Genomic DNA, 27,500 nt, shown 5'->3' with positions numbered 1-27,500 from the left:
ATTGATGAAATGAAACACTATAAAATTAATCTTTTTGAGTACATCACACTAACATTTTACTCGACAGCTTTTTTTTTTTTTAATTTGAGTCATTTCACAACTGCAAAATATATATTAAATTTCATCAAAGTTAAAATTCTGCTTTTTATACTATTAATTTATTTTTATAGGTAATATTTAAGCTCTGTTATCGCTTTCGACATCATCGCTATCATCGTCGCCTCGCAGTGAAGCCAATTTCTTTGTGCTCGCCAGCCGCGGCCTCGTGCATCAAGGAGTGCCGACTCCTCATCTATCTCGCCACGCACTCCACACAGGCTCGTCTGTTCCTCGCTGAACAGGCTGCTATGTGCTTTGCATCTCATGTACGCGTTACTTCTGAGAATCTGCAGCATCTAGTGGTGTGGATTCCAGGAAATGCGGTCACTTGATGTTTGAGAAGGAATAGCATAACAGACAGACAGACAGACGCCTCTTCTTCTACACGCTTCACTGTAAGCAGATCTATGTTAATAAGCTTTGGTGATTATCAATATGCAACATGTAGTGGAGTGTGTCACAGGAAAGCGCGTCATAGGATACTTCAGATTTGTGGTAAGACTCAGCTTCTCATCTTCTCCTAAGCACATTATTAAAAGTAATTCCATGTGAAAAATAATCCTTCGCTGTCATAAATCGTTGTGAATTTTTATCAGATAATTATTTTTCATTCTATTTATGCGCTCTCTAATTGCATTAATTTCTATCGTACATCACACAAATTTTGTTTTTACCATTGGCTTAAGAAACGATTTTTCATGATACATTATGAGGTGTGTAATATTATGAGTTCATAAATATAGTGTGAGACATTCCCGGGAAACATTAACATTGCGCTGGATCCATAAATAACACCGGGAATCGATAAGAGCAAACAGAAAGACAGGCACACAGACAGAGACGGAGACAGACACCCTAATAACATGTAACGCAGATACTTATTAGTATTCATCATTGTGACCTTTCTTTGTGTGTTTGTTTGTTGTTGTTGTTGTTGTTGTTTTCCTTGTTATCAGGTCATCATTGTGACTTTGCGTGTTTGTTTGTTTGTTGTTGTTGTTGTTGTTTTCTTCTTATAAGATTTTTTTTTTTATTATTATTATTATCATTAGTAGTAGTAGTAGTGGTGGTGGTGGTGGTGGTGGTGGTGGTGATGTTACTGTTCTGTTTTTGCTGCTGCTGTTTTAATTGGTGGAGGTGATGGTGGTAGTGGTCGTGGTGTTGGTGGACGTGATGGTAGTTTTTATTTCTTCTTATTTTTTACTATCGTTCTTCTGACTTGAAACTTTTCATTGACGGAGGAAAAAATTACACAGTGGGAGATTGAAATTATTCATATCTTCAAAAAGAAATCTAAGGAATAATTTCACTTGATAATATAGATATAAATTCTCTCTCTCTCTCTCTCTCTCTCTCTCTCTCTCTCTCTCTCTCTCTCTCTCTCTCTCTCTCTCTCTCTCTCTCTCTCTCTCTCTCTCTCTCTCTCTCTCTAAACTACTACACTCTCATCTTTTATGTCCCCTACTTTAGACCTGTGTGTGTGTGTGTGTGTGTGTGTGTGTGTGTGTGTGTGTGTGTGTGTGTGTGTCTCAGCTGTGAGAGGGGAGTCAAAAGTTATGAGAGTAAGAACATAATTTTCTGATCGCTACAAAAACCTGACGATATCGCCCTTCCAACTCGTATCTGTGGAGTCGCGGCGTGGGGCAGAGGGAGGGAGAGAGGGTGAGAGGGATAAGGTATGCTACGTGAGGGAGAGGGAGAATAAGAGAGAAGGAATCAGGTAGGCGAGGGAGGAAACGAGAGAGGATGAGAGCGATAGGAGGGGAGGTTGGGGAGAGAGAGAGAGAGAGAGAGAGAGAGAGAGAGAGAGAGAGAGAGAGAGAGAGAGAGAGAGAGAGAGAGTATCGATGGAGGCTTAGTAGAGAGAGAGAGAGAGAGAGAGAAAGAGAGAGAGAAAGAAAGGGAGAGGGAGAGGGAATAGTTCTCCCCTTTTAAGCGATACATTAGGCACATTATCATTTTTTTCTCCTTTATTTTTTTTGCAGAAACTTGAGATCCGATTAAGTTGGAGGAACACAAAATTTCCCTTCGATGATGAGAGGAAGAAAAAAAAAGCTGTAATTAATGAGGATTCAATTTACTTTTACAGTACTAGATTCGCGCAACTTTTTTACACGTGTGCTATGAATTCCTAAAACACACACACACACACACACACACACACACACACACACGAATGTTGTCCCTCCTCTTCCCTCCTTTCATCCCGAATACCCATTTCCTCACCATTTTTCCTCGTATTTTCCCCTAAAAATCGACTGCCCCTTTCCTTACAGCCAATGGTTTCCTCCTGCACCTCCTCCTCCTCATCCCCTCCCTTCCCTGCGTCCCTCCATTGAACGAGAAGACCTCCGCCTCCCTCCATAGTCTCCCGAGAGCCTCATTATCCCTTCCCTAAGCCCTGTTCAATAGGTAGCGGCCTCTGCCACCAACAGCACCTGCCGCTTTTAATGGTAAAGGTGAGGGCCTTGGAAGGAGATTCACAAGGACCCGGATCATGTTTAGGTCACCTGAAGAAGGGGAAGCAGCAGCAGGAGTGAGGGGGAGGAAGGGGAAAGGGAGGAACTGGTGTAGGGAATGGGAGCTAAAAGGAAGGAGGAAAAGCTTGTGGGATGAGGATTAGTTGAAGGGGAAGGAGGAGGAGGAGGAGGAGGAGGAGGAGGAGGAGGAAGAGAAGAAAGGTGAGGATTCGGAAAGATCACTGGGTTTTTTCTCTTTGTCTATTTACGCGCGCGCGCGCGTGTGTGTGTGTGTTGGCCAGATCTATAAATAAGAAAAAGAATCACTGTGCTGAGATGAGTTTTGAGAATTTTGAATTGGATATTTGAACGCTACTTATAAAAACTCTCTCTCTCTCTCTCTCTCTCTCTCTCTCTCTCTCTCTCTCTCTCTCTCTCTCTCTCTCTCTCTCTCTCTCTCTCTCTCTCAACGCAGCAATGAAAGACAGATAAACATCACCACCCATTCCTTCTCTTCTGTTCCTCGAGTGGCGTCTTTCATTTACCTTCCTTCGCTGCTCGATACCTTCACGGGCGTCTCATCACAGCACCACCTCGCCAGCTCTTCCTTTTGAGGGTTAATTGAAGGCAGGAAAGTGGAAGTCGGACGAGCCAAACACGTGTAGAAAGGGGAGATCCGTTTGTACATTAACATAAAGGAATAACGAAGTGTGCAGTAGGAGAGTGGAAGAGATGCAGGCTGAAAAAGGTTTAGATTTTGTTAAGTAAGAGGTGAAGGGGGGAAAAAGAACATCTGCGTGTAATCGGAAGGCAAGAAAAGGATGAAAAAGTCGGTGAAATAAGGAAGCAGTGAGAGAATGAAAGGCAGAGGGAAAAGAAGAGAATCAATGTATGTTGTAATAAAGAAAATAGAAAGGGAGAGAGAGGAGAAAGAATCGGAAAGGTTAAGTGGAAAGACGAGAAAAAAGGCGAGAAGCGGATGAAATAAAGAAACAATGTGAACGGAAAGAAAGAGAAGGGAAAAGGGAGTGGATGCAGTAAAGAAAGAAAGGAAGGCAGGAAGGGAGGAAGGAAGGAAAACATAATATGACAGAAAAAAAGAAAGAACTGCAATGGATATCCGGACACACGAAAAGAGAGAAAAAGAAATACGTAGATAACAGGAAAGGAAACTGCGCTTAAAATGTTTGGAAATTAGTTGAGATGATTCGGTGTTAATGGCGAAATGAGAGGGGGAACGGTGGCGGTGGCGGTGGTGGTGGTGGTGGTGGTGGTGGTGGAGGTGGTGGTGGTGGTAGTGGCGGTGGAAAGGGGGGGAGCAGGTGAGCACAGGTAAAGGGGAGGGAGAGGGATGGCTTGTAATTAATCACAGTTGGAGATTAGTAAGGGATGAATTGAGCGACCGTGTATGGAGGTAGGAGAGGAAGAGGACGAGGAGGAAGAAGAGGACGAAGAGGAGGAAGAGGACAAGGAGGAAGAGGAGGAGGAACAGGATGAGTAAGACATGGAGGAGGAGGAAGATGAGGGGACAGGTGAACAACGACAAGGAGTAGACCAGAAATAGAAATCGGAGAAGGAGCAGGGAGAAGAAGAAAAAGAAGAAAAAAGAAGGAGGGGAGGAGAGAAACGATGGAAGATCGAGGACATGGGAAAGAAAGAAAGAAAGAAAGAAAGGGGATTAGAGGGAGAAGCAATGAGAGAGAGAGAGAGAGAGAGAGAGAGAGAGAGAGAGAGAGAGAGAGAGAGAGAGAGAGAGAGAGAGAGAGAGAGAGAGAGAGAGAGAGAGAGAGAGAGAGAGAGAGAGAGAGAGAGAGAGAGAGAGAGAGAGAGAGATGCATAGAAAATGCAGGAAGTAGGACAAGAAAAAAAAAAAAGACACGAGGAAAGAATTCGAATAAAAGAACCAGGAAAGAAAAGCAAGAGTAAGTAAAAGAGAGAGAGAGGAGAGAGAGAGAGAGAGAGAGAGAGAGAGAGAGAGAGAGAGAGAGAGAGAGAGAGAGAGAGAGAGAGAGAGAGAGAGAGAGAAAACTAGATAAAAATGGTAAAAGTAAGAGAAAGACTCACACCAGAGGAGGAGGAGAAGGAGGAGGAGGAGGAGGAGGAGGAGGAGGAGAAGCAATAGCGAATCTCTCCCACGCTTCACTTCACTGTGTTGTGCAAGCTTTATCGCCGATCATTCGTATTCCATCTAAGACCTTCCTCTCCAATCTAGTTTGGCGGCAGTGTGTTCCTCGCATCAACATGTAAACTGCTATCGAGAAGGACTCTTTCATCCTCACCCACTTACACTTGCAACAGCCAATCATGGTCTTGTTTGTCCCCCAGCCGGCCCTTCTGATGCGATTAGAGAGCCAATCACCCCGCAGATACCGTACACAGGCGTCCTATGAACGTGGCCCTCGCGACAAGGGTATTATGAGCGTGAAGGGGAGGAAAAACACACGCAGCGCACATCGCCTTGAGAACAAATACGAAAAGGCTTCCTCAGGTCGCTGTTGAGCATTACCTTCCAGCTGTTTCTCCTCCTCGTCTCTGTTTTAATCACGGAAATATGTGTGTTTTTTCTCCCCCTAAAGCGGAAGGGAGACAAGAGCCGGCGGTGGTGTGTGGTGGAGTGCAAGGTTTTAATTCGCATAAATGGGCTTGATCATCTTCGCTTCTGCGTGAAATTCTCCCCTTTAGCAGTTGAACTCTTGGGTTTTTTCTCTCATGGTTCTTGCTTCGCCGTGATGGTTCGTTCGCTTGGCGGTGCTGGCGTACTAATTCGCCCCGTGGTGTGTGGAGATGAACCGCGCCTTGTTGTTCTCTCATTGATCTTTTCTTCCGATATGTTGTGGTTCTTGGAAGACACCAAGGAAGGAGAGGGATGGGGATGAGTGTTCGTGCGTGTGTGCGTCTGTGTGTGTTTGTGTGTGGGTGAGGCTTTGTATATGTTGAAGTCGTTTGTTTTACACTATAATGGTACAGAGAAAATAAGAGACATTCATCATATTTTTGACTGCCTTTCGTCTGACGTTTTCATCTTGTTCCCTCAAACTAACCCGTCTCTCTCTCTCTCTCTCTCTCTCTCTCTCTCTCTCTCTCTCTCTCTCTCTCTCTCTCTCTCTCTCTCTCTCTCTCTCTCTCTCTTTCCATCCTCCAGTAAGAATGTACCTTAATTTATATTCATTTTATACATTAAATATACTCTCTTTTTTCCCCGTCTCTATCATCTTTCTCTTTTATGACGCTTCGGCTCCCCATCTACTCTTTCATGGGGCGAAAATCAGTATTTAGTTACTCACTGTTCCTGGCCAGCCGCTCATCCATCACTGGGCCCCATAACTCAATCCGGCCCGAGGAAAATGGTCACATTGCCCTCATTTTTCGCTCCGTCACTCCCTCTGATATGCCTCCTTTTTTTCTCGCCCGTCCGCTACGTTGGGTTTCATTCTGGTCAGGTCTCCAGGTCAGTCAGCCTTTCCTTTCTCTCTCCCGCCCATCGTTCCTCTCTTCCCCTTGTCCGTCCACATATCATCAGTGTCATCACCATCGTCACCATCACCACCACCAGGGCCACTCCACCACCACCACCACCACCGTCACGACTATCTCCATCACCACAATAATCACCGCTTTGCTCTCTCCACTACCACCACCACTACCATCACCACTATTACTGCTACCACCATCTACTTTTATCGATCCCCATTACCACAGTCATTGCTGCTACCACGAACGTCACTGCTGCTGCTACTGCCGCTGTTCCTGCCAGTACGATCTCCTCTGCCACCACTGCGTACTTTTATCGTCTGATCGACTGCATAATGTTAATTTTTATGTTCGCGTTTTTCCATCTTTCATTGTAGTTTTTTTATCACTTTTTTTTTTTTTGTCTTTTTCCATTCCTTTGTGATGTTTTGGTTCTTTTACGCGGGTAGAAAATATGAGTTTTTTTTTTTTTTTTTTTTTCGTTTTCTGTTGTCTCTTGTACATTATTTTCTTCGACGCATAAAAAGTATTCCCTGTCTTTGTTAAATCAATTATCTTTTCTCTCTTTATCATCGCTCTCGGGTGTCGGTATATCCAGTTTCCCTTCCCCTCTTTTATCTCCGAGTACTCGTGCCATTTGATGCAGTTCATTTAGTTCTTGCTTCCCAGAACACACTTGAAATGCGAGAGAAGTTAATGCCACGTGATGTGCTGCCGCGCTGTTCACTAACGCGTAACTCGGCTTCCCGGAACAAGAATACTGTGGGCGGAGGCTTTGTCTCTTTCTTGTCTTAAACACTGGATAGGAAACGGGTTTTTTCCTTCCCTCGCTGCCTTTTCTGTGCTGCTTCAGATTTCTAAGACACACTTGAAGGATGTTGATGCATTATGTTTCCCTCTGGAGTTTTCCGACGAATCACTCTCGAGGAGAACAAAGTGGCATTGTGAAGCGACGTGTGGCCCGCCCGCCAGTTCTCTTTCAGCAGCGCGCGTCCTCGAGGCAAACATTAAATAGATGAAGAAGGATGAAATGTTTAATGGGGAGGGACTTTTGTCTTCTCCTTTTTTAAGCTGCCGTGTCAAAACATTTCTCTGTCCTTAACAGCCGCAATAAGGCTCAGGTTTAAACGCTGTAATAGAATAAAATGCTCCAAAGACTGTAAAAAAGACCCCCTGGCGACTTTTAATTTCCCTGAACCTCATCCATCTGGCGTAATCATCTTAATTTCAGCCATGCCGTGTCGCAGCCGCCTTGACTTGAGACATTTTCTTCATGTTTTAAGGGTCCCCAAGTTACCTTTCTCCTCTCTTTTTACTGCCTACTTACTCCCTACTTACTGCTCGCCTCTGTGGTACTTACGGACATTTCAGCCTCCCACCATGAGTCATTCTACATTTTTTCGTTCAGTCATCATCCGAACCCGGTCTCATCCGTCACAAAGCACGACTCAGCCACGCCAGGGGGAGCCAGTGAGCTGATGACAAAGGTAGTGGTGGTGGCAGGGAAGAGGCAGTACTATTGCTGGTGATGGGGATGGTGGTGGGGATGATGATGATGATGGTGGCGGTGGTGGTGGTGGTGGTGACACTGGTGGAGAGGGGTATAGTGGTATTGGTGGTGTGATGGAGTTGTTTGCTGCGTGACCCTGCTGCGTGACGCCCTTCAATATGGGGAAAAAAAAAAAGCATGTGTGATCGCAAAAAAATAAATAAATAAATTCGTCGTGTTCTGTGCTACCATAAATATTTTTCAAACTTTTTTAATCTTTTTTTTTTTTTTTTTTTGGGGGTAACGGAGAGCAGTTGCTGTGTGAGTTTTGTGGCAACGCGAGGCAAGATTTGTGAAGTGGAATTTGCAACTACAGGATACAAGTCACATTGCTGAAGGTTCCACTCGCAGTCATTGTAATCAGGGAAGAAAATTCTGCCAGGGTTTTAATTAGGAATGAAATGCATATGACTTTGTTCAATGCTGGGGCGTGGGGTGGATGATAATTTTTTTAACGAACTGTTCTTTGTGTGTGTGTGTGTGTGTGTGTGTGTGTGTGTGTGTGTGTGTGTGTGCGCGCGCCCTTCTGCACACGGTTCTAATCAAAGGCGAGGTCATGCGCGTTTCGTAGTGAGTTAATTATGCACATTCTCCTGTCAAAAAGAGAGAATAAAAGGAGGATCTATCTTTTCACTGCTCTGGTGAACCGCAAACTGATGACTGGTAAAAAAAAAAAAAAAGAAAAAGAAAAAAAAAAAAAAATCCGCATGCATGATGATACCAGACTGCACAATCCTCAATAATGTGAAGAAAACCGCGCAGTGACACGTGTTATCTTCTCCTTTGTCTTCAGTCTTGGTGAATCCGAGGAACTGACGAACATAAAGTTATCATGTCGACCAAAATCTCGAGTTACAGTACATCAAATTAATGAAATATAGCACTGAGTATTCTTAAGTCCGAGGATAAAAGAAAATGTCTTCGGAATAGTATCTCGACTTACCTGCACTACTTTCCCTTATAGTTAATATACTCTTAAAAATCATCGAATTCACGAGTTCTGTCAGTGATGACATTCTCAGGTGAGGATCATGCGTGTGGCGCAAAGTGCATTGTCGCCACAAACACGACGGAGAAATGGTCAGGGCGGAAGCTTTCCTCCCCCCATCCCCCAACAACCTTCCTCCTCCACCTCCACTTCCCCTGTCCCTCGCGACCGCCGCCTCATCAGAGTGTAATAGTCATCAGGTAATCAGCGAGCGAAGCCTCAGGTGGGTTGGCGAGGCAGTTGAGTTTCGCTCTCCTACACACCCACACACACACACACACACACATCTGCACTGGGTGGACGAGGTACTTACGCTGGATTCATTAGCAGTAGGCAAGTGGTCGGCCTTAAGTCAAGACTCTAATTATTTACTTAGAATAATCCGTAGTGAGCAAATGCTGGAAATATGTAAAGAAAATGTAGATATTTCAGTGATTGGCGTTACTTCAGTTGAATGAGGCAGTATTGGTACTTCTAAAGATCACTCCAGATTGTGCTTAATTCCCATCCTCTCCCACCCCTCTTCTCCCCTCAGCCAATCATCACACAGAACGCCCCCACATGCCTCCCTCTGGGCCAATCTCCGCCCGCCTGCAGAGACCCGCCTGTTCCCGACGCCACGCGGGAGGCAAGGGCGGCGCGGCAAGATCTCATTTGTGATACTTTGTTGAATATTAATGTATGGATATGGATAATGGTGGATGGTAGTGGTGGTGGTGGTGGTGGTGGTAATAACACTAATGATGATAATGACAATGATTATTATAATGACATTGCTACTGCTACTACTATTGCTGCTACTACTACTACTACTACTACTACTACTACTACTACTACTACTACTTCTACTGATAATAATAATAATAATAATAATAATAATAATAATAATAATAATAATAATAATAATAATAACAGCACTGATAAAAAGAATTGAAATATCACCTTAGCTAACTTGTCACATCACCAACCAAAAGACTGACTCGGATGTTGCATCAGCGTCATCAATCACTGCCTGGTGGCGCCCGGAACACCTGACGCCCACACCTTGCCCGCACCTACCTCAGGCACTTACTTGATTGACACCTGTTGAGAGCCTATTCACCTGGCTATATTGAGTCCTCAGGTAGCAGATAGGGTGGTACTACAGGGCTCACTTCGCCTTGATTTCCTGAAAGCCTACCATTAGCCTCTCAGACCTTATTTCCTTGAATGTAAATACGACCTGGGTGTTAGAATGTAAAGGGTGACTGAGGCACGACTCTTAAAGATGAGGTAGGAGTGGAAATTGTTGGTTTTAAGGTCCGTGATTAAAGAGAATTTCCCTTTGTAGTTAAGTTGAAAAGAATGTCGACGGAAGGAAAGAAAATAAAACATTGAATCTAAAAGGAATTGAAGAAAACATCCTCCTGCAATTAGATAAGAAAAAAAAAACACCTAAGGAAGAAAAGAAAAAAAAATTAAACATCCTGTGATTTAGAAAGAACATTTATTTACAGTACACAGACATTCACACTTACGTTAAAGTCAGCTGTTCTCAGGACACGCGAGATATAAAAAATGTTCTCCCCAGCGCCTCCCGGAAGGTGGGTCAGCGGGAAGCCCTCGCCCCCTCCTTCCTCGCCTCCTGCTAACTAAGGACCGACCACTGGCGGCCTCGAGGCGTGGAGCAGAGGGCGAGCGAGGGCGGTGCGGAAACACTTACATATTAAGGCCTTATTGACACGAAACCCCCGGATAACACAGTGTAGCGGACAACCCACTCATTGGACTGCAAATGAGTGAGAAACAAAAGGCTGCATGACTAGACCGACAATAATAATAATAATGATAATAATAATAATAATAATAGTAATAATAATAATAATAATAATAATAATAATAATAATAATAATAATAATAATAATAATAATGAAAATGACAATTTGCTCAGTGCTATGATCGTTACTAACAAGTGGTTAAGTGCTATTCACAATATTTCATGATCATTTCGTGGCTTTAGGTTGAACTTGATATAGCGAGGAGCAGGAGACCAAGGAAGGGGTGGTGGCGTGGGTCACTGAATACAAGGTGAGGACTGCCTAGGAATTGGTCTTGACGTGGCGCTGCTGTAACACGGGAGGGGCTGTGCTAGGGTAATATCTGTTTTTGGGGGTGGTGGTATTTGTTTTAGATTGTGCGGTGACAATCAGTTCAAGAAGTGCGCCGAAAAAAAAAAGTTCGTCTCGGAACTGTGCTGAGGGAAGGGATTGCTTGTTGAGTCTTGTCTCGACTCGTCCACAACACGTGCATGACATTGATCAACACTATACAAAATTACACTCAGTGCTGTTTTTTTCTCATTACTTTCTCACCGCTTTACTTCTCCCTTATATGAATATACACGGTCAGACAAAAAAAAAAAAAAATACAAAACACACCATATAGTCACATAGAATAAAAAAAATCTCTTGCTCGTGATGATTTCGTGCACGTTACAGTGGAAAAAAGTAACAGTTTGCCGTCGTTCCTGAATCACCCACACAGTACAATTCATTCAGTGCAAAGCTCAAAGATTGTGGTGTTCACTGTTTAACATTTTGGCATCGTAGGCAGACCTTAATCTATGTCGTGGATGTGCATTCTTGTACATATACATGCAGAATGACATATGCATAATAGAAAAAAAAATCTAACATCCACATGTATACATAAAATTACAAACATGTACTCTGTCCAAGAAGATTAAATGAGATGTAATCACCAATGGAAGATGTTAGTGTTATCTGCCGACACACAAGTCTTTCATCGTGGTATGCCGGGACAGACACAATGCTTTACCGGGCAGTCTCCCTGCTAATCATGGCGGCCATAGGCGCCACACTCACGCCTGTCCGCCGCACTACAAGGGGCGGCGGCGGCGACAACAAGGCTCCAAGACGCCCATCACAAGAGCACATTCCAGGAAGGCAAATGGAGGCCTCATGAATCTTAAAACTTTTGGTCAACTCAAAATAATTCTTTTGCTCAACTTGTTTTGTAAAGAAGATCGCTCACTGACCACCTCAAGGCTAATGACTGACAACAACAGCTGCAGATCAGATACTGTACAGATTTCTATTAAACACTCAACACCGCAGTTTGCTGCAAAAGAAAGCTGTAACTCCAATATCGGTATAGAACTGCAAGACATGTGTCGGTATTGTCATCTACCATTCACTCAGGAGACACACGAAGCAAGTCAAAATACTCCTGGGTCCCCGGGACTCCACAAAGCCCTGCAGTGTCCCTGGGTCGCAAGGACGTTACAACGCCCCTGAAGTGCTCCTGGATCCCTGGAATGCGACAAAGGCCCTGGTGTTCTTCTAAATCGCATGTGTGTCACTGGAGCCCTGAGGTGGTGAAGTGCAGCTGTACCCTGTCACCCACTGGTGGGTCTGGAGTGTTACCGGGCTACTCATGTGCCAGTGAACCGCTGGATCACCACCGGATCCTTACAATTCCACTAAGCTTCGCACGTGTCACTCAGTGCCTCGGGTGTTGTCATCTCCGAGGGTGTCGTTGTGATCCTCCACTGCCACAGGGACGCTGTTTTGTTCTTCGGTGTTGTTCTTCGGTCCCTTGACGCTACTTCTGACACCGAAGCGTTCACTTGAATGACTCGCAGCCCCGGCAGTGAGGTCCTGTAGTGGTTCTTGACTCCTACTGTGCCTCAGGGGCAAGCGCTGGGGAGTCTGTCTGGACTACGTGTTTGTCGTGCTCCGGACAGTCCACTAAAATCTAATCCTTTGACTTATGTCGTAAATCCCCGGAAGCATAAGTTCAACATGAAATTCTCAGCCACAGCAGCGCAGGTCCGCATCTCCCTTCAGTCACATGCCTACAGGAAGTCTCTCTACCACCTGCCGCCTCATATGTTGGTTCTTCATGATCGCTAGAGTACGGTTCTGCTTACACTACATCGTATTATCACTATAGATCATCACTACACCTAACTTTGGAGGTAATTCTACACATATATGAAAATATTATCGAAAATATGAACATACGCGTCATGAATATATCATAATGGACTGGCAGTGCCTCCCGGGCCAGGCACTACGTGGACTGAGACAGAGAAAGCTTTTCGTCAAATTGATACAATAAAGATACTGAACCGTTTTCATAATCTCCTCAAATAATGTCTCTGTATCAAATGTTTCTTTATGTTATTTATACATCTGATATTGTTTCCACACTTATTGTAAAGTTGTAAATCAGGCGTTTCTCCTGCAATGTTATAGTTCACAGAACATTTGATGGTACTTTTCAGAAGCTTGCTTTCTGACTGACTCAGCAAGAGTCAGTCAGGAGGTTTGGGGCTAAACTACGACGACCATTTGCATGGTCTAGTTTTGTCTTGAAGCTACGCGGTCTACATCATGATGAGGGAGAACACCGCCACCAGGAGCAGCACCAACGACACACTGGCGGCCTCGTGACCCCCTGTGCTGCTGCTCGTAGACTGCAACACCGCCATCGCTGAAACGCACAACACAAAACACATTGTCAGCAACACTTACCGCATGCTGCTGCTGCTACAGTACTCTCAGCATGTAAGTGAGCGCAAAAAAAGGAAAAAAAAAAGTACAGAAAAATCCTTACCGTGATTTACGATCATCCACCAGTCTTTCCAGTTCACGTCCCCTGGCTCACCTTTCTTGGTAGAAAAGGAGAAGTGTTCCGACTCTGCCGACCACCCGTACTTGTTCCTGACCCTGACGACGGTGAGGTAGTCGGTGGCCACCTCCAGGCGCTTCAGTGTGTGCGTCATGGCGTGCCGCGCTCCCTCCCGCACTTGCACGGGCCTCACCTTGAGCGACACGGTCTCCCACGACCCCGCGATCACTATGGAGCGGTTAGCCTGCGGAAGGAGCCAGTTAGTATGCTCCACTGACTATACGACCGTGCAGGATTACATGTCGAAGGAAGACATGCGGAGAGTGAAGAGACAAGCACAGGACTATTACCTGTTTACTGCAGCCTGGAGGAGGCAAACAGGGACCAGCTCACGTGCAGACTATTAATGTGGAAAGGCCGGTATGTTCTGATTACTCCTGTTATATATGCTTGACCAGTTTCAAGATAAAAGGATTTCAGACACAAAGTGCCACACACTCATCTGGCCCACTCACGCCCCTGCTACCCTCCCCCCACCACCCCACCCCTTTCCCCCGACCAAAGCCACTCACCGGCCAGCCATCCAAGTGAGGCTTGCGATACTTGATGAGGAACTCAGTGATCGGATAGAAGCTCTCCGTCTCCCAGGTGAGGGTGTAGGAGTTGCTTTCTCCACCAATGGGGCTGCTGGTGATGACAGGGCGCTTGGGCAGACCTGGAGGAAGGGGTAGTGGCCAAAAGAAAATATTAGACATCGGAAAAAAAAAAAAAACATGCACGTTACAAAAAAAAAAAAAAAAAAAAAAAAAGAAGCGCGGAAAGAAACATTAATGGACGCAGCTTGCCACCAGACCAACATGAAGTGAAGAAAATGTGAGTTGCTTGAAGAAAAGAAAACGTGTGTACGTAGTAATGACTAGAAAGGCAACAGGAGTGGAACATTGTACCATGGAGCGAGTGAGGGAGGAAGCGTGGTGATCCGGTACCTGTCATCTGTATAATGGCGTCCTTCTGGCCGTGTCTGTTTTCGGCGATGCACATGTAGGCCCCGAAGTCCTTCTCCGTCACGTTGCGGATGGTTAGCGTGTGACGATGAGCCACGTGGATCTGACTCAGGTGGTTCATGAAGTCGTCAGTGCGCCCCTCTGGCAGGTACAGCTTGGTGTCCATGTCCGTGTCCGGGAGCTGGTGTCCGTCCTGCGTCCAGGTCACCTCAGGCTCCGGGCGGCCGTGCACCAGACACACCAGCTCCACGTGGTCCCCCTCACCAGTCCGCACCACAGCCTGCCGCGCGCGCACACACACACACACACACACACACACACCGTCAGCTTCATTTATATTGTAATCTCTCATTCATGTATTAACATTGCACTTCATCTTTTATGAATCAGCAAGGCGAGGTAGCTATTACATATCTCACAGTATTGTTAAGCAAAGGGGCCTCCGCTTTGACCAGTTAAGTAACACTCATGTTTTACGTACGTCGCACCGTTACGTCACGCCTTGACCTTAAGTTTAAGCCTGGCACAAGTTTTAACAGGAGACTTATGTGCGTCTGCGTAAATCATGGAGTATTTATTTTTTACTTCTCTTTTATTCTGAGCTTGAAAGTTTGGAGGAGCGAGGGGAAGAATTAGTCTCACTTTCCCTGTTCGATGAATGCTAAAATAATGAGCCGGACGTGGGTAAAAGTTTTCTCCCTTATTATCATACTTTCGCTGAAGTTCACCCTTTTCCGCGCTTAATTTTTTAAAACCAGACATACTCTAGTACCCACTACCTCGCTTTTTTTTTTTTTGCCTCTTCCGCTTTATTTATTTATTTTTTCGGACAAGAACACAGTAGGTCTTTTTTTCTTTTTATCTAATTCTTGTTACCTCTTCTTTAACGAGAAAAAGCTTCTTAGTCTATCGATAATTCTTAACTGTACTTTTCCCTTCGTCAGAAAGCCTGTGGACACTGACCTTCTCCGTGGTGATCTCCGGGGGGTACTCCACTGTGATGGTCATCGCCGCAGAAGCAGATTCACCGATGCCGTTGTCCGCCGTGCAGAGGTACGTGCCCTCCACATGTCTGTCCACGCCCTCCAGGGTCAGGCTGTGGCCCTGAGGGGGACACGCGTCGCCTCGTTATCAGTCAGGGGTGAGGAAGGCAATATTCAGTGTCAGGCTGGACAAAGGAGTGCAACATGTTCCCAAGGCAGGTAGAATATGTTGTTCTCTGTAATAACTATGAGGGAGGAAGGCCGCTGTGCCACTGATATATGTCCAAACCCTTCACACTTTCCACGAGCAGAAATATTGTGAAGTATATATGTTTTCCCCTTCCCATATGACCAGTATCCGATTTAACATTTTTTGGTGCATCACTCGGACCATGAAGAGCTGGTGGGAGGCAGACGGCCCGCCGCGCCTCGCAGCCCTGCCCCGTGACGAACACCCGCTTTAATACGAGCAGCCTCGAGGGCGGGCATTGTTGTGGCACCGCTGCCCCCTTTAACCTAAACCTAAAAAATGGATGCATCAGTTCTTGGGGAGGCATGAGTGTGTGCAGGATAAATGTGGTCGTGCCTGCTGTCCGTGGCTTGTGTGGCCACGCGTAAATCCCGGTGATAAATCTTTCCCTGCAGAGTTAAGGGCACGTGAAGGGTCTTTTACCTGGCTCACAAGGTCTTTGTTTGCCTGGAGATGCATCAGGATTTTACAACAAAGCCAAGGTCAAGAATCGCACTGGGCACCACGTGTCGGCCGGAGAGTAATGAGTAAAGTTTGTCGCAACATTATGAGTCAAGTTTGCGATGATTAATTCACCTCTCACAGACTCTATAGCCCTCGGTCCGCGCCGCCAGGACTGCCAATCTTCATCCACGCCTGACACACTCTATAATAAAGGATGATGTATATACACATCATGGGTTTGTGGACCATGTACATATTATTAGGTCAATTATGTTGAATGATTATCCAAAGAAATGTCTCCCTCTTAGAAAAAGGATCGTTGCTGCTCTTATCAGAAATGAAAAATTATCGCACAAAGAAGCCGTACGAGGCTCTGTACTAATACAGAGTGCAAGGCACGCAGAGACAAAGACAGGCGGTACTGGCGACCGTGGTGTCAAGGATAACGAACCTGTTGAGGAGAGTAATTCACTGTATAGTCAACCTGGGCACTGGTTTCTCACATACCTGTTCGCTGCGGAGGCCTGAAGGCAGCGGCCCCTCCTGCCGCGACCAGCGAATAATGGGCTCCGGGTTTCCTTGCGCGCGGCATTCCAGGGTGACGGTGGATCCTTTCGGAACGTGTTGCTCTGGCGGCGCGAGGGACCTGATGGAGGGGGCGAACTGCACGTCCAGGGTGTGCTTGAGCTGCACGGGCGGGTCGATGTCGAAGAAGCAGAGGAAGGTGCCTGCATCGCGTGGCCTGGCGTGGGAGATGACAAGCCGCGCCCTCTCGATGGTAATTCTTCGGTCTCTCGTCACCTTCTCGTCGCCCACAGCTAGCAGCCTCTCTTTACCTCCATGCGCCGCAAACTTCTTGATGATCAGCTTGTTGCTGCCTTCAAAGAGACCAGTTTAATTAGTGAAAAATCAAGCATCAACAACAGCCGTATGAGTGATGAATGTCAGGCTAATGATGCATCCATGCGAGGTTCACTGACTGACCAAGGTTATCCACGTCGCAGGGAATGATGACGGACTGGCCCACCTCCACCGTGAAGGTCTGGGGGCGGGCCTGGAAGCTTGGGGGCTCGTCCTCGTCATACTCGTAGTAGAAGCTGTCCTCGTAGTAGTCCTTGGTCAGACCTGCGGGAGAAGGAAGCAAGGGCGTGATTGGAAGACGCGTTTCTCTTCATTCTAAGTCACTGTAGGAAAATCCTGAACAAAATTGCAGAGAAAGGGAACAATAAATACTGTTTTTCTTCTTTTTATATATATATTAAAATGAACCATTCAGCTCCTGGTAACAAATAACCAGCAACAATGGCAGGAGCATTAACGGGTGACTGGTTTACAAGGCCATTATTTCCAACGAGGCTCAAAACAAGTACATTTTCCTTCAGCCATTAGGAGCCATTCCCATTATGAGAACAGACCTTTATAACCCCCCCACCAGGAACCTTAATGAAAAAGACTCCTTCCTTCCACTTCCCACTCCACAGAGCCTCCACTCCCTCTACCTCTTGCACATCTGACCCCCTCTACATATCCCCCATTACTCCCGACCTCCACCAGGCCGCGCCCTTCGTCTCCACAAAACATTAACTTCCCGCGGAGCGCTTCTCAGCCTCGGCCCTTCTCCTCCCGCCCATCGTATCCCCTTATCGTTGACGGCTACACGAGGCTAACTTTACGTGTCTCACTCGATGACGTGGCGCGGCGGTTGCCAGTGTGGGGGCTTAGAGGAGGTTTACGTCAGAGAGAGAGAGAGAGAGAGAGAGAGAGAGAGAGAGAGAGAGAGAGAGAGAGAGAGGGGGGGGAGGGTTGGATTTCTATAAAAGTCCCATCAAAACTGAATGCTCTAGGAGGTAAAGCTTACCTCACGTACTATGTTGAGGGTCCACGTTAAACTGTGTTCCGACGAGGTGTGTGTATATCGACTGGTAAAATACGTCTGGTTCTGAGGTCCCTGCCGCCATCCTCCCTCCTCGCCTTCCCCTCACCGCCACGCGCCTTACCTCTTTCAATTGACTTGCAACCCTGATTGCCTTTATTATTCTTTCAGCAACGAAGAGTGACGGCCGCGCTCTGCTTTATATTTAAAGTCCCCCGCGGCTCGGGCATACATAATATCTGCGTTGAGAATTATTTCTTTCTTCCATCCAACTAGAGGAGAAAAAACATAAATCATTCTTTTATAAACAAGATTCACTTTATAGCCAGAAGTGAAAATGAAATTTAAGGATACGATTAACTGTTTTTTCTCTAATTATGTGGTTGTCTCTCGGGGTGACAGGAAGGGAAACTGTCAGGCTTATAATATATTGATTTAAACTTTTATTTATCTGATTATTTTACATCTTAAATGCGGGATATTTATTTATTTTTTTCCGTTGAGTCATTATTCACACGCAGGGAGAGCAAATACGTGTGCAGCCATCCATCTCTCTTGTCCGCCCCGCCCAATAGTGAGCGGCAGCCGTGGACACCTTCACCAACAGACGGTTAGAATAAAAAAATAAAGTGAAAGACGGTCGGGAAGCGAAGTCATTTGCTCTGAACTCATCAATAGCGCAGACGTCTCCAAAAAATGTCCGTCGCAGGCCATTCTTCTCTTTCTCCTTGTCCTATTTCTCCCGTTTTTTTTTTTCTTTCCGCCTCCTTCTCCTTCTCTTACTCCCACCCGACCACCTCCTCCTTCCTTCTTCATGAGGTCGTTACTCTTGCTGTTTCCTCCGTCATCTCATCTCCCGATTCTGCACTCCCCCTGCTCTTGTCCTCACCTCATTTCCCTTCTTCCTCCTTGGCGCGTCCTCTACTGCCCTTCAAGCCATCCGCCTCTCCTATCCAATCAAAGGACGCTCCCCACTCGCCTCTTAAGTCACTCTTGCATCACAAAAGCTGCTCGATAATCTTCTCCGGTGAGGGACTTCTGTGCTAGTTCCTGAGTGTGGTTTCGTCCCCCTTCCCTCCCCCGTCTCGTGTGGTCCCTCTCCTCTTCTCCCTTGCCCCTTCCTCGCCCGCCGCCACACTCGTCGCCAAAGTGGTTCCCTGACGCTCCGACGCTGATGGATGGACACTAAGCCGTACATGCTGGCCTTCCTACTGTCTTCCTTGTTGTTATATTTGTTTTCTTTGTTTGTTCACGTTTTCCTTTCTGTCTTTGTTTGGGCGAGACAGAGTGCGTTTCGGTGTTTTCCTTGTTTGTTGTGCATTGTTTTCGTGTTGATTTTGTTTCGCTCTTTGTATTTAGCTCTTTAGTCATGGAAGTGGCGGTCGCGGGGTGTTGTGGAGTGGGGGGGGAGCAGTTCCATCAATGTCTGATTCAGTGTGGTGTTGTGTTTAGATTTTAATTTTTTTATTTCATTAAATCATATGCACATACGGGATTTAATGACTCAGTAATCGGATGGTACACTCCTCATGCATTCTTTTATAATCAACAACTTGTTCAAAATGACTATGGAAATAATCATACACTCAATAGATTACCAAAAAAAACTCAAAATGGCAGCCCTATCTCTCCTCCAACAGCACCACCACCACCACCGCCACCACCACCATCACCACAAGACCACCACTTCTCGCAATGGACTCCCTCTGCGCCGTAAAGAATGGGGGCTATCAGCAAGACGGATCCCCTCGGTCACAATACGTCCATCCTTCCCTCCGCAGGTCACAGTGTCAGTCATTTTAACGGGAACAACAAACAATACGGGGAGACACAAGGCGGCCGCCACTCAGCCTCGCTCCCCTTGCACTTACATTGCATGCAAGTTGGATTGTTGTTGGTGCGATGCTCATGACAACGCTTTGATGCGAATGCTGAATGATCCCGACCCTTGTGTGTGTCCGTGTGTGTGTGTGTGTGTGTGTGTGTATTATTTTCTTTTTTTTTTCTCTCAAAATTTCTTGTGTGTTTATCTTTTTTTTCTCTCAAAATTTCTTGTGTGTTTATCTTATTTTCTTATTTTTTTCCTCATTTTCTTGTTTTTTCCTTATTTTGTTTTCTTTTTTCTTAATTTTTTATCCTTATATTTTATGTCTTTCTCTTTTCTTATGTCTTTTCCTTGTTTTATGTTTTTTTCACATTTTTTCTTTTGTTTTTTTCCTTTATATTCTTACGTTTACCCCTTATTTTCTTGTATCCCTCATTTTCTTATGCCTCCCCTTATTTTCTTGTTTTTCCTCATTTTTCTATCTTTCCCTTTATTTTTTTTATTTTCCATACTTTCTGATGTTTTTCCATATATTTTTTTACAAGCTCTTGTTGGATGGGAATGATAGGTGGTAATAGATAGGTATGTTTTATACAGGAATTACCACAACCAAGCCACGTAACTTCTTGCAGTCTTCCTTATATTTTTAACAGTATATTCTTGGTATGTTCTGATATTTGGTTTATTGATCTTCCAGTCTTACAGCTGAAAATTCACGTTACATACTTATATACTAACATACATGCTACATCTTAAGTACACATTTAACCTTAAGGAAGTATCTCACATTTCGATACAGTGGCTGCCTTAGTAGACAAGGCCCGGGATGGGATGGTCAGGCCAACTCGTGTGTATTTTTTTCCTTTCAGAGCTTGTTTCTCCTTCTGTGTGTGTGTGTGTGTGTGTGTATGTGTGTGTGTGTGAATCATATTACAGCAAACGCGATGCTTTCGAATATCAAATGAATAGTAATGTTGTATCGAGGTTCTTTGGTCTTTTGTAGCGGACAATGAAATACTTCGTAACAAATAATAGGTCTTACTTGAAACTAATAATAATAAAGTTGAAAAATTATCTCCTCCTTTGATGTATTTTTGTTCTGGGAATGAAAGAAAATAAAAAAGAAAAAGAGGGATCCATTGTTCATTTTCGAGGAGAGAATTAGAATCACATTGAAATATTCAGAAGTACATTCTTTTCACATTTCCAAGCTATGGTTTTTGTATATAATAATAAAGACAGACAAATAAAGCATGCCGGGTGCTGTTCTGGTCTCGGCAAGAAATAAAACATTGACCTGAGAATGAACACCAAAAAATTATGCGAGAAAAGCCAAGGATTTCTTAATTCAGTGACTGTGCACGCCCAGTTTTCCCTCTTATTATTTTGTAATCGAGTTGATCTTTTTTTACCCGAAGTGAAAGGAGCGGTGAGACCAAAGGGCCAATTTACAGTCCTCTTTACTCACCCCCGTCTGCCAGTTAGGGCCAAAGACCAGCGTAGTATAAAGGCCGCAGTCATGGCGCACTTGGTATATTGAATGCACAAAGTAAAATATAAAGTTGTGAGCGCCGCATATCCTCCTCCCACGCACGCCCACCTCTCCATTACGTCTCTAAACGCTGCAGGGACGGTTCACTGAGGAGCTGTTGGGAATCTGTTTATCTGCGGCGCCACCAGCATCAAGATGAGGCGGGATTTCTCTCCATCACCCCTCACTCTCTACCTGCCTCCCTCACCATCGTCCCAGACCTCGTCCCGACCCCCGCCTCAGCCGAAAAGAAAACAGGGAGAATCTGCTCCTGGCGTTTAGTGACCTGAGGACTGGCGGTGTAAAATTTGGAATGATACCTTCCTTACCTCTTGGCCGCCTCCTTAATCTTTAGGGCCATCTTGTAGCACGTGGAGGAACGTGAGAGGTGTGTGGAGTCTCCTCCAGATCTTTCCTCACTGCCTTCTGCGGGACTGTTGAGGCTCCACTGTGTTGTGACTCGTGGGCGTTCATAAAGTCAGATAAGAGCTGCAGTGTGGGATAATTCTTAAAATTATAGTAAGGACTTATAGCTTACGAATTTCAGTAAGCTGTATGCTAGTAAGATAGCCACTGAATATTAGGAGATAAGGTTCCATTGAGGGAAGGATGTGCAAGGGACCGACTGGCTTTAGGGGTGGTGTTGGTGCTTGGTCCAGCAAAGCGTTTACCGGAGGCGTGTGTTTATTATGCCAGTCATCACTTATGCAAGCCTGGCCCGGCCTCGTAAATTCGCGGCATTTGCAAGGAACCCTCAGAGCGGAATTATGTGGGGAAATATGAAAGCTTACGATTAATACCTGGGTGTGAGGCAGAGAGAAGGAAGGAGGGAGGCAGGCAGGCTTACACTCTTTGCATCTTGACAGACCTGCTGTGTTTCAGAGGCAGGAAGAAAGGCTGAACGTAGAAAGCACGAATAACCGCAGCCGTGCAAATGAAACACTTGTGACGGTGTTTAAAAATGTTCGGATCTTGTGTAAAAAATGTGGAAACTAAATTCAAATGTTCACTGAGTGGGGAAGAAAGTTCTTACAAGTTGGGATTTATTTTCAACTTTCTCTGGCAAACCAATTTCGCAGTTCCTTCTGCTCAGCCACACATATTCCAGTGACTTCCTGCAAGTCTTTTCTGTTTCATTGGCAAGATCTGAATATGATTCCTTTCCTCATTGTTCTGCGATGATTTTTGTTTTAACGTGTATTTTTTATTGAGACAGTTGTGCGGCGCGCGAGGAGGGACAACTTTCAAAGGCAACTTTTAGCAGGAAACTAATGGCCCGCCAGACGGAGTGGCTCGCTCCTCTTACTGTGCCAGTAGTCCAGAATAACTTCTTTATCTTTATTCTATTAAAGTAAATAAGATGTTCGGGCTTGTTGTGTGGAAAATATAATTGTTTTTACTGACTCGTTACTTGGTCCCCAAGAGAGTTGATCAATATCATGATTAGGAACTTCAAATTCAAAGAGCATCAATTGCGTTTCTCGGAACTCAGGAACTCAATTTTTCAGTCAGGCAGGCATCAGGTGGAAGCTTCAAGGATGGAGCCAAGGGTCTCGGCGCCCCGGAGAACCAGTGAGCGTGAAATCAAACCGCTGGAGCGCTCGTATCCGACTGATAAACTAACCCGAGTGAGTCTCCGGAAAGCAAGGTTCAGCGCCACTCGGCGCAGGTTGTGAGTCGCTTCCGTGCTGCTCTTCCTCCGCCCCACCGGCCAGTCGCGGCAGACCGAAGGAGGCCGTGCATGATATGAGGCCCCAAGGTTGCGTGATTTTGTACCGAGAACGAGTTTTGCATTCACCTTTGTTTTGAACTCACTTTTGACCAAGTATGCTAGAGAGTCGTATTGATTCCTAATTCCGGAATAATGGTCAAAATGCGAGTAATACAGGAAGCTTTTTTTGCAATTAGAACCAAAGTCGAGATTTTTTACATCTGGTTGGCTCGTGCGTGTTTCCAGGAGAACACCGCTTCTCTGCAACCTGCAAGTCCATCCCCACTTAATGCACCGCAGCCCGCGGCACAAGAAGGGCGTTGCCTCGGTCACCTAGGGTAAGCGGATTAGAGGAAGTCCTTGCCAGTCCTGCATTTTTTTTTTCTGCACGTGTAGAGGAACATGATGTGAGACGCACTAATTTAGTGTCGTGTCACCTGAGGCCCCAACTTGCCGCAAGATCAAGTCCAGGGGAAGGCGTAAAGATGCTAATCAGATTTTTGCTTGTGAGATGTTGCCCAATGTCAATAAGCTTCCTAAAGCACGGGGAAGAACAGCATTTAGACGAGAAAAGAGGCACGATTTGAGAGAGATAACCCAAGGCAAAGTAAATGATAATGATGATGATGACAATAATCCTCGTATTAACATCTGCACCCGCTGAACCCACACCACCACCCTCGCTCCCTAGACACCGTGACAGACATTGTACTAATAATTTTTCAACATTATCCTTGGGCGAGGGAAACAAGGAGGGGAGCGCAGTATACCAGGGCTCAGTTAGAGGGGAAGGAAGAGCGAGGCGGGGAAATGCACTGGAACTTGGGCGTGAGGGGAGAAAGAGAGAGAGGGGAAGGAAGAGGGCGTAACAAGTCTAGAATCTTAGGAGAGGGAGAGGAAGAAGGGGACACGGAGAAAGACTTGGATAGGAAGGCATGGAGAGAAAGAAGAGTACATTTGAAGGGAATGCGACGCCGAGGGGAATAGAATAGGTTAGGGTATTGAGTTGGAGGGGAGGGAGAAAAGAGGCGTAACGGGGGTCGAAGTTATAAACATTGTGACGTATTGTGGATTATCCGAATGGGAGACGACTAATGGCAGGCTGGGAGAGGGAGAGTGGCGGGGCGACGAGGCGGGGAGCGTGTGGAAGGAAGCGTGTATGCATAGCAGTGAGCGTAATGAGGAGGGAGGGACGGAAGGCCTGGTGACGATAAGGGTTTGCTTTTCTGCTTCACCGCCGTGCTTCTCTCTCTCTCTCTCTCTCTCTCTCTCTCTCTCTCTCTCTCTCTCTCTCTCTCTCTCTCTCTCTCTCTCTCTCTCGTTGCCAATACACTTGAGAACTTCCCATATTTAAGGTTCAGTTCCATTGATTTGTCTGTTGGTGCGAGTGATAGCAGCACACACAGACACACACACGCACGCATATGCACACGCACACACAAACGCACACGCACACACACGCACACATGCACACAGGCGCGCGTAACGATTCACGTGCTTGTCTTGTCGAGCACGGAAATATCAAAAAAAGAACTGACGGAAGCCTCTTTTGTTAATCTGCAAACACTTTCAGCGAACAAGGCCAAGGGGAGGGGGGGGTAAGGGGAAGGGTATTTAGCACTATTTGGTTATTTCATATACGTGCTTTTGAATCGAGTTGTTGTAGTGAGGCTTATGATCCACGCAGAAGGACTTCACCTGGTCATTTGCAAGAGTGGCATCATATGAAAACATTTGCTTCATTTTCCCATTGTAGTGAGTGGTGCATATATTTATTTCCGTGTCAAGAAATGGGGTCTTTGTCTGCAGGATGTGTGCGTGGGAGTTTTTTTTTTTTTTCTTTTTTTTACATCATCTGCGACTGTAATTGATAGGTTGGTCTTTGTGGGCTGGAAGGTTACTGGATGCGTGTGGGTAAGGGAGCTTCTTTTGTTCCGACCAGTACTGCCAGTCTTGGGAAAGGGTCTTCGTGGGGTGAAAAGTGGCTACATAGGCTTGTGAGTATGGTAAGTGTTTTTGTTCTACCTGTGGCTGCCATTGTTAGTTAATCTAGTGGTCTGGAAGGTGAGTATGTGTGAGATCAAGTTCTTTTTTTTTTGTTCCAGCCGCCACTGTAAACGTTGGGTAGGCTTTATTGGGCTGGAAAGTGACTAGATATGTGAGTGCGAAGAGTATTTTTGTCCCAGTCGCGACCGCCAATGTTAGTGAGACCTTAGTGGGCTGGAAGGCGAGTAGGTGTGAGGTCGAGTCTTTCTAGTTCCAGCCGCGACCGCCAACGTTATATAGGTCTCAGTGAAACGGAAAGTGAGTAGATATGTCAACAGGAGAGTTTCTTTTTTTTTTTTTTTTGCCAGTCGTGACTTCCAGTGCTGAATATGAAAAGTTTAGTGGTCTGGAAAGTGACTTGGTGGGTGTATATACGTGCGATCCTGCCTGTGATGCACCTTTAATTCAAAGCATAACGCACCCTTGACACGTGAAGGACGCACGGAAGTCTGTTTAATACGCAACATTTACGCTCACAGTTATACCGTTTTCTTTCCAGATCAAATGTTTTACTCTTCACACTTTTCCCTATCGTCCCATTATTGCTTTCACTGGCATCTGAGGATCCCCCAACGCACTGGGCCGGGGAGAGGAGAGCGTCACTGCGAGTGTCCTAAGTGTGATGCGCGGGATTAGTGCGTTAAGGGACGTCCTCTGGGAGAGAGGCAGCAGCCGGGCGCCTTTGATCGGCCCCGAGGTGTTGAGCGGGAGGCGTTCCTGTGGGGGAGTTGTCAGGCTTCTTCCATTAAGGAGGAAACTAAGCCGTTTGTTTACGTGTGAATAAGTTAGTATAAAAATTATATGCAGGATTACGTGGCAGTGTAATACAAAGGTGAGTGTGGCTTTCACCTTTAACAGAGAATAGCGTAAAATGTTGATTCTTTTTTTAATTTCCTCTGTGTCTTTCCTTCTTTTGATGCTTTGAAAGAATATAAATCTGTAGGTATACATACACGAATATATAGACAGATGGATACATGCATACTCTAAGGTAGAATGGTAGATGATGGGAATTGACTCAGTAATCAGATTATTAGTGCTGAGTTAACAGGGGGCTATGAAAGAAGATTAGACGAATGTACAGATGGGAATGATAGGCGGATATAAGTAAGCATGATGTATACAGAGACACCCACGTGATAGCTATTTGCAGCTTCCACTATTTTCTTACGTTTTTATACACAGATATGGATGATGATAGCCACTAGGAGGTGCATACGGCATAAGGCACTCTTACATTAAAAGACATGAAACTGTCAAGCTACGTAACCTTTATCCAGGAAAGGAAAAAGACTGTAATAAGAAAAGGATAAAGGACAAACAACTCTAATGAATTTAACAAGAGAAGCAAAAGACAAAAACTCGGGACATCACACACACACACACACACACACATTTACCTTCAGGCGCCAGGACAAGTAGAGTCAGAAGAATCACCACCGGAGGACTTCCCATCTTGACGTCTCCACCTCCTTCTGCTCCAAAGGTTGACTGTGATGCGCCTCCGCCCTTGAGTCTTGGGCTGTAGGGCGCTAGGGGGCGTGTCACTGGCCTCTAGCTGCTTCGGAAGGCCAGGAACGGACCACACTCCAGCCTCTGCCAGTCCTCCATACGTTATACTTTCATCAATGAGTTCGGGCCTTCACTTTGTTCACTTTTGTTCCCGGAGTTCGTGGTGCGTGTGATTGTTCGTTTTGAGGCCTCTTAGTGCTTCATCTGCTCCGGCGAGGACGAAGATTATCAAGTTAGTCGTTTCCTTATCCTGCGTGGTTAAGGTGTTGAGGTGAGAGAGTAGATAGGGATGAGTATGGATAGGTGTGGGAGTGGAAAGGTACGTATGGTTCCAGGTGTGTGTGTGTGTGTGTGTGTGTGTGTGTGTGTGTCCCATCGCGTGTGTGTGTGCTGTGAGTTATTCAATTCACGTTTGCTTGTTAGGTGAAGGTTGGTGTTTGCACTCAATGAATCACGCACGTAATGGCGTATCGTATTTGCTTCTCGCCGTGACATGAAACTCCTTTAAATATATAAAGCGAGTTATGATATTTGTGCAGTTAATTCATTATGAGGCATTGGTGTGCGTGCGTCTGAGGTGGGGGCGTGGTCTATGTGTGTGTGTGTGTGTGTGTGTGTGTGTGTGTGTTCAGCTCTTCGCAGTGAAGCTCCCACCCTCAATAAGTTCATCGCTTGACTTTAAGGAAGTGATATTTCATTTTACTCTTGTTCCGAGAAGATGAGGAAAGACTCCACTAATCCCACGAGTCACCTCTTTATCAATATCATTCTCCTTTGTCCTCACTGCCTGATCTCCTCGCCTGAATATCCGCCGCTTACTCCATTCTTTACACACCAGTAGACGTGAACCTGATGCTCTTGACTAAACACCAACAAGGGAAATAATGCACGTGTACCGACCGTTCTATTATCGCACTGCTCTCTTCGCTGTTCATTTAATTTTATAACAGACCGTGACGCCCCCATCCCTGGTGTCATGGTAATGCTCCACGTGGGGGCGACGAGACTCACTTGCATGCGGGCGAGTCAGTATCAAACTGTCGTCGTCTGCCCTCCCCCTCCTGGCGACCAATATTTGCTTCCCTGAGCTTCCCCTCCGGTGCGGCTGTTCACACACCGC

At 45.7% G+C, this 27,500-nt stretch overlaps 1 protein-coding gene and 1 long non-coding RNA gene across 8 annotated transcripts in view; one reads left to right on the top strand and one right to left on the bottom strand.

Moving 5' to 3' along the window:
- Positions 1 to 24,266, top strand: part of LOC135112634 (uncharacterized) — a 51,668-nt gene extending 27,402 nt beyond the window's left edge. For 3 of the 4 annotated variants that reach the window (XR_010274520.1, XR_010274519.1, XR_010274521.1), the window contains exons 2-3: positions 15,150 to 15,258; positions 19,396 to 24,266. This is a non-coding gene — a long non-coding RNA (uncharacterized LOC135112634). The remainder of the gene's footprint in view (positions 1 to 15,149; positions 15,259 to 19,395) is intronic. The other variant, XR_010274518.1, reaches the window with a different exon arrangement.
- The window catches only part of LOC135112631 (protein sax-3-like), a 19,830-nt gene continuing 2,365 nt past the window's right edge, over positions 10,036 to 27,500 (bottom strand). For 2 of the 4 annotated variants that reach the window (XM_064027198.1, XM_064027199.1), the window contains exons 2-9: positions 26,269 to 26,630; positions 16,867 to 17,007; positions 16,390 to 16,760; positions 15,169 to 15,309; positions 14,188 to 14,485; positions 13,774 to 13,916; positions 13,187 to 13,445; positions 10,036 to 13,063 (exon numbers count right to left, since the gene is read on the bottom strand). In XM_064027198.1, coding sequence (XP_063883268.1) covers positions 12,957 to 13,063; positions 13,187 to 13,445; positions 13,774 to 13,916; positions 14,188 to 14,485; positions 15,169 to 15,309; positions 16,390 to 16,760; positions 16,867 to 17,007; positions 26,269 to 26,323 — 1,515 coding nt within the window. In that variant the 5' untranslated portion in view covers positions 26,324 to 26,630 and the 3' untranslated portion in view covers positions 10,036 to 12,956. The remainder of the gene's footprint in view (positions 13,064 to 13,186; positions 13,446 to 13,773; positions 13,917 to 14,187; positions 14,486 to 15,168; positions 15,310 to 16,389; positions 16,761 to 16,866; positions 17,008 to 26,268; positions 26,631 to 27,500) is intronic. The other 2 variants (XM_064027201.1, XM_064027200.1) reach the window with 2 other exon arrangements.

The sequence above is a fragment of the Scylla paramamosain genome, chromosome 24, assembly GCF_035594125.1.
Source record: "Scylla paramamosain isolate STU-SP2022 chromosome 24, ASM3559412v1, whole genome shotgun sequence".
In the NCBI taxonomy this organism is placed as follows: domain Eukaryota; kingdom Metazoa; phylum Arthropoda; class Malacostraca; order Decapoda; family Portunidae; genus Scylla; species Scylla paramamosain.
The sequence above is the reverse complement of the archived record's forward strand: the minus strand, read 5'-3'. Positions and strand labels throughout refer to the sequence as shown.